This window comes from Pipistrellus kuhlii, unplaced genomic scaffold (assembly GCF_014108245.1).
Source record: "Pipistrellus kuhlii isolate mPipKuh1 unplaced genomic scaffold, mPipKuh1.p scaffold_m20_p_32, whole genome shotgun sequence".
NCBI lineage: Eukaryota > Metazoa > Chordata > Mammalia > Chiroptera > Vespertilionidae > Pipistrellus > Pipistrellus kuhlii.
Genome location: NW_023425532.1, coordinates 370,477 through 385,871, shown reverse-complemented (window position 1 = coordinate 385,871; position 15,395 = coordinate 370,477). Strand labels below are relative to the sequence as shown.

At 39.4% G+C, this 15,395-nt stretch overlaps 1 protein-coding gene across 4 annotated transcripts in view; it reads right to left on the bottom strand.

The window, feature by feature from the left end:
* The window catches only part of SHROOM4 (shroom family member 4), a 189,297-nt gene that overhangs the window by 21,434 nt on the left and 152,468 nt on the right, over window positions 1-15,395 (bottom strand). For all 4 annotated transcript variants that reach the window (XM_036460507.2, XM_036460509.2, XM_045570362.1 and 1 more), the window contains one exon: window positions 12,958-13,019. In XM_036460507.2, the coding sequence (XP_036316400.1) occupies window positions 12,958-13,019 (62 nt within the window). The remainder of the gene's footprint in view (window positions 1-12,957; window positions 13,020-15,395) is intronic.

Genomic DNA, 15,395 nt, shown 5'->3' with positions numbered 1-15,395 from the left:
ACATTTCTATTAATCTTCACAGCAACCCCGTGCAATGGGTTTTATTATTGCTAGTTTGTAGAAGAGGATCCTGAAGCTTAGAAAGGATATATCATTTTTCTAACCAATAAGAGTCAGTAGTGCCCAGACTAACACTTGCCTCCATGGGGCAATCTCACTGAAGCAAGGTCTCCTGGGGAGGGGCAAAGATTACTCGCTCTACATTCATCCCCAAGTGCCCATGAAGAACAGTGAGAAAGCATGAAGACTCAGTATGAGAAAGGGCTTTGTTGACACCAGCAAGGAGACTACATTGCAAAAACAAAAGTAAATTGCCTGCCAAGTCCTGGGCTGTTCTCTTTTCCTCTTGGCACAGGTTACATATCTTCTGATGAATAGATCCCCCCCCCCCTTTTTTTTTGCCTAATAATAATTGAACATGAAAACCAATATTTGCAAATACTGAAAAAGCTCCTCCTCCTTAGGCTTTTTTGAAGTTTTTTGTTTGGAAATGTTCTTTTCAAATTCCCCACAATAGCTGGGCATTCCAGGATCTCAGCAATAAGAGTGCACATGTCCAGCCCCTCTCCCCGTTCCCTTTCCTCAACAGCCAAAAGATAAGACTGCTCCAAGAGAAACAGCCACTTGTGGGTTATTGCCGAAGGAAATGTTTGCAAGATCCAGGAAATGGAACACAAGGAGGCTGTATGGGGAGGGGGCAAGGGCTCAGAGTTTGTTGTTACCACCCTTTTCTACCAAAAACTTCACAGAACTTCAAGCAAGGAACGAATAGCCTGACCAAAAAAAAAAAAAAAAAAAAATGCAAGTAGCTGGAATCCCCTTGAGGCTTCAATAGCACCTAGGAGACTGATGCAGTGTCCTCTGAAGAGATCAGATAAGTCCTTGTTTTATATGTGCTGTCCTGGGAGAAGCTTAGCTTCCTCTCCTCAATGATCTCAACTTGGAATTTCCAAGAAGGTCTTCCCATTAGACCTTGGGTGTTACGTAGTGTCATACCCATGGCGATAAGGGATGATAATAACAATTCTTATTTACTGCAATTCTGTCATATGTAAGGTGCAGGGCTGCACACTTGACAGACTTGACCTCATTCAACCTTTGAGACAATCTTCTGATCTGGGTATTCTCTTTCTCGTGTAAGAAATGAGGCTCAGAAAGGTTAAGTAACTGAGGGAAAACAGAGTAAGTGGCCAGAAGTTACAACTAAGGTCCATTAGATTCCAATGCCCATGCTTTGGCCATCACAAATGCTGCCTCTCCAGTGTTCTCATAACCTTCTTATGAGATTTAATAGTAGACATTTTAGGAGAACATAACACATTGCCAAGGGGCCAAGAAGGTTTGATATCCACAAGAACAACTTAGCTGAATATCAGGCTGGCCATGATTATTAAACCTCTTTTCTCTAATATCCAATGGTTCTGAAGCTTAAGCATGCAATAGAATCACCTAGAGGGTTTATTAAAACACAGGTTGCTGGGTCCAACCCCTAGATTTCTTATTTAGTAAGTCTGGGATGAAGTGGAGAATTTTTATTTCTAACCATTTCCCAAGTGATGATGGAATTGTGGGTACGGGATCACACTTTGAGATCCACTGCTGTAATCAGTCATTATCTATCAGGTTGCCAACTCACCAGGGAATCTTAAGATTCTAAAGTCATTTTAAAACATGGGACAAGTGGGATAAAGATTTATAAAATAAAATATTGGGAATACTGAAGCTCCAAAAAGCTCTGGGAATCCTGATACTATTTAAAGAAATGTGGTGCCCCGCCATGGTTAAACAGTAGAGAGGCCTGGTCGGGGAGGGGGGGGGGTAGCAAGTTTTACAAGTTTTGTCTGTTTGAATCCTCCTGTATACAAAGCATTAATGTACTGTATTTCAAAGACCAAGAATACAATGAAATGGACTTAATGCGAACATTATAAAGGACACGATTCTACCTCAGATGGTTTATAAGGCATCCTGGGTATTATGAATTGTGAATGACAATTATTATTATAGAGTAGTGCTTGGGAAGGCATATGTTAAGCATTTGAGGTTTTAATGTTTTTGGAGTAACCCTAAAGATCCATGAAATGTAGTAATTGCTCAACGTGCAAAGGGTATGAATTTGACTTTGCAAAGCATCACATACTGGTTTTTAGGGTAAGTCACTCAGCTAAGGAGGAACCCTAGTCAACTGCTTGGCAGTTCCATCTCAACATGGCTTGATGGATCTCTATTTGCTTTCAGAGTAGATTTGTGAAGTAACCATGGTAGAAAGAAAATGTTCTTTGTTAATAATGACACTAAAATGCAAACTATTATTGCTGGTGATGGAAGTGAAGAGCAATGGTAAGGTCTTAAGAAAGTGATGTTTCTGAGCCAGATAATGTTTACTGGTGGTGGTAGTGGTGAGTGAGTTCTGTGTTGTAGTGGTGATGACAAATTTGGAGATTTGCTCACAAAGATCTGATAATATCCCCCTTAGAAATGTCAAGGTTTTCACAGATTTAGATAAGCAAAAGTATTGTTTGGTGAAGAATTCTAGCAAACCAAATTCTAGTGAACAGCGAGATCAAGCTTGTCTAGTAAGTAACACTGTTATTAGTATCGGGATTTTCCCAAAGTCCTTGATGTTGAACTTCCCAGGACTAAATCAAATCATTGTGGTTTGCCTCTTCCTCCGATTTTCTATTTTTTTTATTATAAATTCCAGCTAACTTGACATGTATGCAGAGAACACCATGTGCATTCAACTCCAGTTATTTACATTTTACTAGCTGCCTTTCTAATTTTCTTTGTGTAAGGCTACTATGAGATTCAACATGTGATTTAGGATTTAGCCTTTTTTCATTAATGAGATTACAAATACCCATTTCCTTGCATGACCCAGTATTTGTATGCCTGCCATTATTAATGGCTATTTTCTAGTCCACCATGATGATATATTAAACAGGTAAGTCTTTTCATGATTATATATAGCACTACTATAATACATTTATTGTAATCTTTAAGCAAATTACTTTTCCTTTTTGTGTTACTTCCTTGGGGGTATACTAGGTCAAAGAGTGTGAGCAGTTTTGTAACCCTTGTCACATATTTCTATATTGCCCTCTAGGAAACTTAACCAATGTATACTACTCCCAGAAACATATACTGTTTCTCCCTCACATCTTGCTAATAAATGGTTTTATAATTTCTATTTATCATTTATTAATTTCTATTTATTAATTGTTTATAATTTAATAAGCAGGTTGTGACACCTTGAAGGTGTTTTTATTTGCTTTTCTTTAAATGCTCGAGAGGTTGTACTTTTCCATGCAGTGATTTTACTGCCTTTATTTCCTCATGTGTAAATTGCCTATTCATTTTCCTCACCCGTTTATGAAGCTGAATCTACAAACTAACCTTCAATATCTGTATCCATTCTTTATATTTTTTGGACAATCAACTGTTATCAGTGATACTGACCCCAGACAATTTCCTCATTCTGTTGTTTAGCTTTTTATTACATTTTTTGGTACAAAGTTTCTCCCCTAACTTTTATATATTTGAAACCATCCATCTTGTCTCTGACATTATCCTCCATTTAAAACAGACACCAATTTACCTTCCATTTATAAGTGGAATAAATATGCTATTCTATTATATTTGTCTGCTTTCTAGAATTTATTAGAGTATTGTATGAAATATTGGCCTAATAATTCTCTGAACTGATAACTAGGATTCTCAACATTTTTTAAAAGACAGAGTGATTGCTTTCTCTAGTTAAGGGTAGCTTCCATTGTGCTCTAGATTCCTAGAATAGCTTGAATCTGTTCCTAGAATCTCTCTTTTTAAAAATTTCATTGACTTTTTTCCCCAACCCTCTATCATATGGTTTTGATAATTGTCCCTTTATGACCGGCTTTAAAATCTGATAGGGTAAATCTACTATCATTACCTTTTTTAATAAATGTATTATTTGGTATGCTTGCCCACTTATTCTTCCAGATAAATTTCATGATTAATTTGACAAGTTTTATAAAGTATCCCATGGTGTCTCTAATCGGTAGTTTATTGCATCTATATATGTATTCACTTAGAGAGTATTGCAATCATTATTATAGTTTTTCCAAACTGAAGCAGAGTATAGTTATGCATTTATTCATGTCTTTATTTCTCCCATTAAGAGTTTTATAATTTTCCTTGAATAAGTTCTTTGTTCCCAGGCATTAATTTAATACCAAAGTATTTAAATTCACTTTGTCATGCCTTTGACAAATCCTTACATACCTCTGAAGGTTGCATTCTTTTTAAGTGGCAAAGTCTTCCTAAAAAATTTACTCTTCCTATGAAATTAAATTCAACTCTGAATTATTCATTTTCTTTCATTCAATCAGCACATAGGAAATGTGTATTGGATATTCCACACTCTGTTTGTGATGTGGTATGACAAAGGGAAAGAAGAGAGTCAGATCTAGGCTAAGAATTAAAAAACTTGGCTAATAGTTTTGTCATGTATTTGCTATCTAATCTCAGAAGTAATGGATTCTGGGGTCAGATGCCTGTTTGACCTTAGGCAAGTGGCTTTATCTGTAAGTTTCCTCATTTTTAAAGTGGGTCAATAAATGGTAACTATCTCACAGGGTAATGATAAATAATAATGAAATAATTTCCGTGAAATGCTTAGAGTAGTGCCTAACACTTAATAAATGTTAACTATTATATTTTTGTTGTTGTTGTTAATAATAGTATAATACTTTTCCTGAGTTTCAGCTCCCTTTTATTCTCAATCAAATGGGAACAATAATGCTTAACCACACAAGCACATGGACTGTTGTGAGGATTAACTGTGGCCATGTTCATAAGAACACCCTACATATTCTAAAGGTTTGTTCAAAATGGAAAGGATCACAGGAGGCAATCATAGGTACAGAAACAAAAATAGATCATCCATAAAATACTTTCTTTTGGGTTTTAAGTACATCACACGTATGTGGCTATTTCTCCCAGCAGATCTACTCAATAATTTTTTCCCTCCTGCTAATTTTAAAATGCGTTTGAATTCTCTGCACACAAAACAAATAACAGTGGAGGAAGACATCCAAGAATGTAACTACATGGAATTAAAAATTGTTGTAGGCTTCCAGGAAAAGAGGGTGGCTTAAGAATATACCTTTAATTTTCCCACCTACACCCATCCTTCCTGTTGTGACAGAAATGACATAAGAAATGTTAAAATGTGTATATATTGTGTGAACAAGTAGAAACTCCATCAGGATTTCACCTCTTAAATGTCATCTCTGCCCTTGAACTTTCCTAGGCCTTCTCATCTTCCCTCAGTTTATAAACTGTGAATCTGCCTCCTCCATCTTCAGTATCAATACTCCGTCCCTTTCCACTGACCTCTCCTTTCTATCCTTAAACTAAAACCAGTTACTCAAATCCTGACCAAACCTTCATTTAAACCAATGGTTCTCATAGCTTTTCAAATCCCAATTGCCTGGAAGGCTTGTTAAAACACAGATTACAGGGCAATATCCAAGTTTCTGATTAGAAAGAGGCATGAAAATTTGCATTTCTAACCAGTTTTTAGGTGACACTTAGATTTCTGGTCTTAGGGCCACGTTTTGAGAACCACTACCTTAAACCCTATTGCCCCCTCATCTATCATTTAATTTACTCCTACCTACCCATAGATAACTCTTTTATTAAAATACTAGATGCCTTGTGCATGAAATTTGTGCACAGGTAGAGTCCTAGGCCTGGCTAGTGTTCAGGCCCCATCAGGGCCTTCCAGTTGCTGGCCAGGGCCTTCCTTCATTCTGCACCACCCCCTGGTGGTCAGCACACATCATAGCGAGCAATCAAATACCCGGTCTCCCAGTGGAACTCCTTTGCATCTTAGCCTTTTATATATATAGATTTTCAATGTTTAAGTGTTTTTTGAAACATTTTTCTTTTAAAGTATTTTCAAATCACACAATAACACTAACACACAATCAATGTATTAAAATTAATGAAAAGAAACAGAAACCCTTCTACATTGCTGGAGGAAATGTAAAATGGTATGGCTGCATTGGAAAACAGTGAGGCAGTTCCTCAAAAAGTCAACAGAATTGCCATATGGTTCAGAAATTCCACTCCTAAGTATATACCTAAGAGAACTGAAAACATATGTCCACACAGAAATTTGTATATCAATGGTTATAGCAGCATTATTCACAACAGCTAAAAAGTAGAAAGAGCCCAAATGTCTACTAATGGATGAATAGATAAATAAAATGTGGTATATCTATTCAGTGAATATTACTTGGCAAGAAGGAATGAAATACTGATACATGCTACAACATGATGAACTGCTAAAGCATGATAACTGAAAGAAGCCAGACCCAAAAGCCCATATAATTCCATTTACATGAAATGTCCAGTATAAACCCATAGAGACAAAAAATAGATTAGTGATTGCTTGAAATTGAAGGTGGAAATGAGGAATAACTGGGCACAAGGGATCTCTTTAAATTAGATTGTGGTGCTGACTGCGCCACATTGTAAATTTACTAAAACTTTTTGAAGCATACTCTTAAAACAGATGAATTTATGATACATAAAGCTGTGTGCACTTCTCTTCCATGCATCTCCCTTACAGACTATCATGTCATCTATTTCCTAAGTTTGATAATTTGAAGGTCATTTGTGATTCCAAACTGTCAAAGCCAGTAGCAGGGCTCTCCTTATCCTCGGTGATGGTGCTCTGGCATACTTCTTCTACTACTCCAGCTGCTTGCCCATTCAGTATTGTTTGCTGGTTCTTCTTTCTCATCCTACCCCCTGCTGGGCGATCCACAAGAACCCATTTGTCTCCATCTCTAACTTCAAATTCAACAGATGCCGATTCAAACTTATTATCTCCACCAAACCAGCTCCCATTCTCACCGGCCCCAGCTATGTTAATAATTTTCTCCAAGTCACCAGACTTTGGAGTTATTTTTTACTTATCTCCTCTCTTTCCCAAATTCCAATCACCAAGTTTGCTCTACTTTTCTCTGAAAAGGTGTCAATATTTGTTAGCAAATAATCTGAACAGAACACATGAGATAAAATGCAAATATCAAATAAACACATGAAAAATTTCAAAACTAAAATAATCAAAGTAAGCAAATTAAAATTATAATAGGTATCATTTACACCTATTGCAGTAGAAAAAGAAAAATTTCCATCCAGTTGGCGTGGCTTCGTGCTTGAGTGTTGACCTATGAATCTGGAGAACCCATTTCAAGTCCAGTCAGGGTATCTGACCGGGTTGCAGGCTCAAACCCCAGTGTGGGGCATGTAGGGGACAGCCAATCAATTATTCTCTCTCATCATTGATGTTTCTATCTCTCTCTACCTCTCCCTTCCTCTCTGAAATCAATAAAAATATATCTTATAAAAGAAAATTTTCCATGATGGCAAAATTTTGGGCAACTGGTATACTTGTAAAATGCTAACAGCAGTGTAAAACACCTCCTAGCAAAGCAGTTTGGTGAAATCTATAAAAAACAATAAGAATATTCATATTCCTTCAACTGGTAATCCCAACTCTGGATAATTGTTTTTAATGAAATAATTCAAAATGAGAAAAAGGTTACAGCTACAGAAATTTTTTCTGCAGCATTACTTTATAATAGCAAGAAATTGGAAAAAAATCTAATTATCCAACAATTTAAGAATTATTAAGGAAATTAGAGCACATTAATCTAGTGAAATATTATGCAGCCATTAAAATTTATAACATTTGAAGAAGCCTGTACAGCAAAATAAAAAATTGTTCACTTAGTGGGGAAAAACAAAGCAGGACACACAAAACACATCTACATAGTTATTTAATCAAGCCAAAACAAAACAAAAAAAACCCACCTCTATATCTATAGATAAAAGCTGGCAAAATAAATAAATAAAAACAATTAAGGTGTTAAGGTGGTAGCACTCAAGCTAATTTTTCTTCTGGTTTTAATTTTCTATCACATTGTTTTTTACAGTAAACCAACATTTTCTCCTAAATATCACACACATTTATCTATTCCTTCTACATCACCCCTCCTTTCCAATCCAGGGCCACACTCTTTCATGCCTGGATCACTGCCCATAATTGGTCTCTCTTCAACCCATCTAGACTGTAAATGCTACCAAGTTTTCTAAAGTGCTAGCTACATTTACCATTCCACTTACCTGATCTCTAACCTTCAATTGTTTGTGATCCCATCTAGTTTTTAAGGCCTACCTATTCTTTCCTGATACTTTGCTATTTGCCCTTTTTTTCTGTACTGTTACTGCTGGTGCTCTTCTTCCCTTTCCTCTTCCTACACCTCATTATCACATCCAATACATATGAGTTACATATATTAACTCATATATTAATTCTCACAATAATCACATGAGGTAGGTACTTTTACCCCATATTAGAAATAAGGAAACTGATGGGGCAGGGAGGGAAGGGAGGAGAGAGAGAGAGAGAGAGAGAGAGAGAGAGAGAGAGAGAGAGAGAGAGAGAGAGAGAGAGAGAGAGAGAGACTTCCTAAGCTACCCTAACACAGCTAGAGAATGGAAGACACTGAATTTGAACCCAGGCCAACTGGCAGCAAGGACAGAACCCTTAACCAACAGGGCTTATTCCTCCCACATAACCTGCTTAGTCTCTCTTCTGATCCTTTCCTCCTGTGGGTCCCAACCTTCAGTGTTCTTATTGTCCAATAAACTCAAGGCACAATGATATTTATCATGTGTTGTCCCCTTACAGTGTCCCAGGCGTTTCTTTTTTAAAATTTCTTTATTGATTAAAGTATTACATATATGGTCTTATCTTGTTTAAACTTGTGTCTGACATTTCATCTATAGCAACTCGCCTGAGTAAGCAACACTTAGCTTGTCCCTTTAGTACCTGTGAGACATTCAGTAAATTACTCAATACCAGTATGTCTGAACCTCAGATTTGTTTCTGAGTCAATATTCTCAAAAGTGTAATCCCAAAAGCAGCTGCATCAGCATCACCTGGGGAGCTTGTTAGAAATGCACATTTTGAGCCCCACTGTACACCTACTGAATCACACTCGCTGGAGATGAGATTTGCCTATCTCTAGTTTAACAAGCCTTTCAGGTGTTTCAAATGCATACTCAAGTTCGAGAACCATCACCCTAGCTCAAATAATTACCTACCTGACAGAGCTTTGGGGACAATAAAACATAACATAATATGTGTATCTTAGCTTGTGGTGTGTGGGTTGTTTTGGAAATGGCACTTAATTATTACTGCTACTTAACTCTGTGTGGGTTAGTCTTTCTTGCTCAAGCTGTGGGTGGACAGGCTTTATGCTTCTTGCTGCTCTTTAATATTTCCCTGCTTGTGTAGAAAAAGGCAGTACCTACATTATGTTTTAAATCAAGTTCTTACTTCATTGGTTGATCGGTAAGAGAACCATTTTTGGAGAAGCACCATAGGATAGGACAGCAGGTCCTTGATCACTTTGTTCAGTGGCATCTTGTTATGAAGTTATAAAGTTGATTAGAAAAAAAAAAAAGATTCCCAGCCAGGGCCACTATCTGTATGGAGTTCACATATTCTTCCTATATCTGTATAGGTTTTCTCTGGGGACTCCAATTGCCTCCCACATCCCAAAGATGGATATGTGAGGTCAATTAGCATGTCTACATTGTTCCCATCTGAGTGACTGTGAGTCTATGCATGTGAGTGGCCCTACAATGGAAAGGTATCTGGTCCAGGGTGGGCTCCCACCTTACTCCCTGAGCTGCCAAGATCAACTCTGGCCACCTGTAACCCTGAACTGCAATAGGTAAGTTGGAAAAGAAGTGACTTATTAATATTTTTTAAATGTATGTATGGCTCACATTTATTTCAATGGTGAATATTAGAAGTGCTTTGGGTCTTCATTTAGAAAGTTGGTGATGATTTTGTGACCAAAAAATGCCATAGGTATTTAATTCTTATTTATATCAATTAGCCTATGGTAAAATTGGTTTCATTGTGTCGTTTCACTTAAATTTGAGGTTTCCAAGAACCAATTGGTGACATTAAGTGAAGACTCACTGTGGAGTGTCTCTGAAGTAAGACTGCCTGGATCTAGTCAGTTTACTATTTGTGGAACTTTAGGCAAATGAATTTACCTGTGTGGGCTTCAGTTTCTCCTCTCAGGCAAATGGGGATATTAACAGTACCTACCCCTTAAGGTTATAGTGATAAATTTTTGAATGGTGCCCAAGTAGGGAACTTTTAGTTAACATTAGAAATTTTAGTTAACATTATTATTATTGTGTCATTTTACCCATTCAGTGGTGAAGGCTCTGTTTCTTCATTTGGCAAGCAAATGACAACACCACTCAGCAACTTCTCTGTGCTAGTCATAGAGAGTAAATCAATGACCAAGGCATGGTCTCTTCTCTTGGTTTTTCAGCCTAATGTGGGAAACTCTGCAGACCCACTAGATGGAAACAAGTTCTCAAAGGACATGGTACAACCCAGTTCACAGTGAGGGATCAAGACCAGTCATTTAATCTCATAATATCCCCATCCAGGTCAGACTACAGAGGCATAATGCTGAGTGATCAGTTTGAAGGGTACTTTAGGGATCTCAATTGAAGCAGTTATGATGGAAAATGCATGAACTTTGGGGCCAAACTTGGTTCTGAATCCTGTTTCTATCACTTATACTAGGTGCATGACCTCAGCTATGTTATATAACCTCTCTGGACCTCATCTATAGTAAAAAATAAAAAAAATAAAAATAAAAATAAAGCTGTTGTGAAGAATTAATGAGATCATGGGTGTAAAAACATCCAGCCCAGTGATTTAGTACCGTGTTTCCCCGAAAATAAAACATCCTCCAAAAATAAGACCTACTTACAGGTTTCCTTCTGAGTGAAATATAAGGCATCCCCCGAAAATAAGACCCCCCAGGCTCTGTCTCAGAATGCTATTGCTAAACATGAGAGATTTGGTCCACAGATTCTGAAAGAAATGGAGTCACAAGAAATTCACCAGGAAATTCAGGAATTGGATTGTTATGATGATGTTCCAGAAGATGATGACATGACTGTCATCGAATAAATGAGTAAATTCTTGATACTGTAGGATTCACAGTTTGTCTGGTTTGTGTTGACAACTACCGTACTACCGTACTGTATACAGGTAACAAATTTCCTTTATTTTCATTTAACGATAAATGTGTACCGTATTCTTCTTCATGGAAAAATAAGACATTCCCTGAAAATAAGACCTAGCGCATCTTTGGGAGCAAAAATTAATATAAGACACTGTCTTATTTTCGGGGAAACAGGGTAGATAATAAATGTTGGGTTCCTTCTTTTTTTTCCATTGCCAACCACAAAACTGATAGGTTACCCAGACTTTAGAACCAATAGAAAGCCAAAATTATTCCTAACTACAACAACAAATCACAGGGGATAATGCAGACCCCCAAGAAAGAACTCCAGTGGTCAGGAGACACAGATTCTAGTCCTCTCCTTTAGTGTCCCCTCCCTAAGATCCCCTTCAGAGACAAGGCTGACAGGCTTCTTCCCTATGCCACCTTCATTCCTACAGTTTGAGTTAAAGAGTCACTATAATCTAGGAGCTTCTTGTATAATTAGGCGTGGAGAAGAACTGAAAGAAAATAGCAAGGAATTTCACAAAAGAGAGGGTCCAGCAAGGCTGATGTAGAGTAACACCAAGAAGGTAACTGTCACTCCTATGTTCACCTATGACTGGTGGGCTCATCTCTGGGGAACCTGAGTGCTGAGTGCCATGCTTCCACAGTACGGGAGTACGCTCTTCATTCTGGGCATTTTCCCCTTAATGGCTTTGCCCAAACAACTCTTTTTCCTCTAGCCCAAGCCATATATGCCATTTGTAAAAATTCTTCTTTCAGAAATTTTAATCTATTGTTAGCATGATCTTCCCTTGGACTTTTTAAAAAATATTATTTTCTTTATTTCAGAGAGAAATGGAAGGGGGGGGAGGGAGAGAGAGAGAGAGAGAGAGAGAGAGAGAGAGAGAGAGAGAGAGAGAGAGAGAGAGAGAGAGAGAGAGAGGGAGAGAGAGGGAGAGAGAGAGAGAGAGAGAGAGAGAGAGAGAGAGAGAGAGAGAGAGAGAGAGAGAAACATCAATGATGAGATAGACTCATTTATCAGCTGCCTCCTGCACACCCCACACTGGGAATTGAGCCTGCAACCAGGGCATGTTCCCTGACCGGGAATTGAACCGTTATCTCCTGGTTCATAGGTCGACACTCAACCACTGAGCCATTCTAGCTGGGCTGCCCTTGGACTTTTAATGGGCAGACCTTAAGTTATCAACAAGCCCTATAAAAATAAAGGTGGAAGAACCCAAGAAACAAGTACCTCCAACAACTCTGAGACAAAGGCACAGCAGTAGCAAGACCATCTCACCTCCGCTCTGCACCCTCCAACTGCCTGATGACCACTAGAGAGGTATGCATAATTTATGCCTTTTCATGTATTTCAGCATGGTCTGGTCCCATATGTTCTTGTGCCTGAGAAGGTCTGCCTCAGGTCCTTAAGATGATGGGCACAATGTTAACATCCTAGCGCCGAAACCGGCGTGGCTCAGTGGTAGAGTGTCGGTCTGCGGACTGAAAGGTCCCGGGTTCGATTCTGGTCAAGGTCATATACATTGGTTGCGGGCACATCCCCGGTAGCGGGTGTGCAAGAGGCAGCTGGTCGATATTTCTCTCTCATCGACGTTTCTAACTCTCTCTCCCTCTCCCTTCCTCTCTGTAAAAAATCAATAAAATTAAAAAAAATTAAAAAAAAATACCATCCTAGCAATCAGTTTGGTCTGTAGCCCAGCTGTCTGAGACCAGGCTGGATGACATCTATGTAAACTCCAAACCAGGTTTCTCAAAGAAAACCTTACCATTTCTATAGCAAACTCAGAGGTAGCAACTCACCCCAACACCCTGAGCAGCCACTTACCTGCCTGACTGGCTGGTCTTCCTGTTTCCTGTTACTGGTTTCCATTTGTCCCCAGGAAATTCCTGCAAAGCAAAATTCTGATAAATTAGGGAGCTCTGAGCAGTCAGGTATCTAGATGGCCTCAAAAATGTGAAGACTTCAGAAACCTGTCCCTGGCCAGGCCCCCAGATGGTTTCTTCTACTCTTCCATGCAGGTAGAGAAATACGTACCTGGAGGGCTGCCTTTCTATCAGGAGGCCTGCTGAGCTGCTGAGGGCATGCAGAGACCAAGAGAGCACTTAGGGATCTTGACAGTGTAGTCTAGAAACTCAGTGTTTCCCTCTCTTTCTCCGCTCCCCTCCCAAACCACGTTAAAAACCAGTTTAGCATGTTTGCTGTTTGCTCTGGCTCTTGTAAAGAAGGCATTTTTGTTTGTTCTGCCTGGTGAACCTGCTCTCTCCCTTTTACTCTACCAACATAGAGAGCATCTTCTCGGAAGCCCTAGCCCTTGAGGGAGCTTTGAGGCCTAAACTAGCTCTTGCTGCTGCAACCCTTTCCCAGAGTGAGGCAGAGGAAGATCATGCATTCCAGCACACAGCAAGGGCCCTTCCTCCGCCCCGATCCGCTGGCAGGGCATGAGGTGGGCTTATCTCAGGGGAGCCTGAGTGCTGGGTGCCATGTTCCCCACATTACAGGAGTACATTCTTCACCCTGTGTATTTTTTTTCCTTAAGGGCTTTGCCAAAACAACTCTGCCCCCTCTCCATGTGTGCCATTTGTAAAAATGTCCCTTCCTTCCTATTCTAGCTCCAAACGTAATACAAATGTGCCTTTGACATTCTCCCTGGTTTTGCTTTCAGTACCTTCTATCTAGCAACCCAGAGCTTAGCCCAATGAGAATGCATAGGTATTCCTAAACCTCAACGATGTTCCACATTCCCTCTTTCTCTAATACCACTATTGGTCCCATTCAAAGTTTTATTACCTTTACCCCAGACAAAAATTACTCCCTTTTGGGACTAAGACATCTGGTGTTAGTCATACTAGCTAAGATACTTAATAGCTGTGCTATTTGAGATGAACTATGTCACCTCCCTAAACCTCAGATTCCCCTCTGGCAAATAAGGACTATGCTATTATATCTAGCCTTGCTGGTTCCCAGTAGTGGGAATAAAGTGGGATCTGAATAGATAATGCCTAGCACAGGGCTCAGCACATAGGAAACTCTGGATGTTGAGTGTCATGGAAAGGATGAGGTTACTCAACTTTTACGGGATCAGAGCAGGCCCGCTTGGATAAGTCATGGTAGAGCAGCTCTAACCACTTGTTAGATTTCAGACTCTGCCTTGATGCCCTTGTGAGATGTCCCTGCCCTCAAAGACATGTTACTTGCTCAGCCACAGTGGGAGCCAGGATTTCCTGACCATGCCCTGTCTGGCCCTATGGGAAGTGCTCAGTAAATAGCAGTGGCCAAACCAAACAAAGTCCTGTCCCAACTCCCAACCTCCCTCATAGATTCACTTTTTTCCTGAGCCACTTAGGTTGCTATAAATTACCTGCAACCTTTGAACCAAAGTAGTAGTCACCCCATGGCTTGGTGCAGATGGGGATTGACTGTGGTGAGGACTTGCTGCCCCAATGAAAGATATACTACTAGAGGGTGTCCTGCCATACTGGAGAGAGCCTGGGCTTTGCAATCAGCCTATGGAGAAACAGTGTAAAAGTCTATTAGGAGTTTGGCCCTGAAGCAAAACTATTCAAGTCCCACACTTGCCCTTTACTAGCTATGTGACTTCAGGCAAAATATACAACTTTTTAAAATCTCATTCTCCCCAGCTATTTAATAGTGTGATTGTGATAATAGCATTGCCTATTTCTTAATTACTTTGAGGACTGCATGAGTTGATACATGTAAAGTGCCTAGAGCCATACCTGGTGCACAGTAGACACTCAAATGTTAGTTATAAATGTTCAGATCCTGGCTTTGCCACTTGCTAGGTGTGTGATCCCTCTGAGCCTCAGTTTCCTCAGCTGTAAAATGGGATCCTATTATAACTTATCTCATACAATTGTTAAATGAAATGACCTGATAATATATGGAAAACTAACTGGCATGAAGTATGAGGGATGTGTGTACTGATTTTTAGTTCCTTTACAGCACAAAACAGGAGCCAATGACCTCATGAACATCTTCCAGGGGCCATAAGGAAGGCACCAGCCCTAGTTCACACAGCCACCATCACAACTACCTTAGCTGTGTGAGCTGGGGTATCCGAATCCATGCTATAAGTTTACTCATGTTTGGAGGCAGGGTGTGTTCAGGTGGCTGGGGTAAGAATGAGTGAGTATGTAGTAGCTCTTAGATGGTTATATACATGTCTGAAAGGCCAGTGTCTAAGCAGACCTCTTTAGCTAGTCTAACAGGCATTAGGGATTCAATGTGTCCCTCCCTCAGAGTGC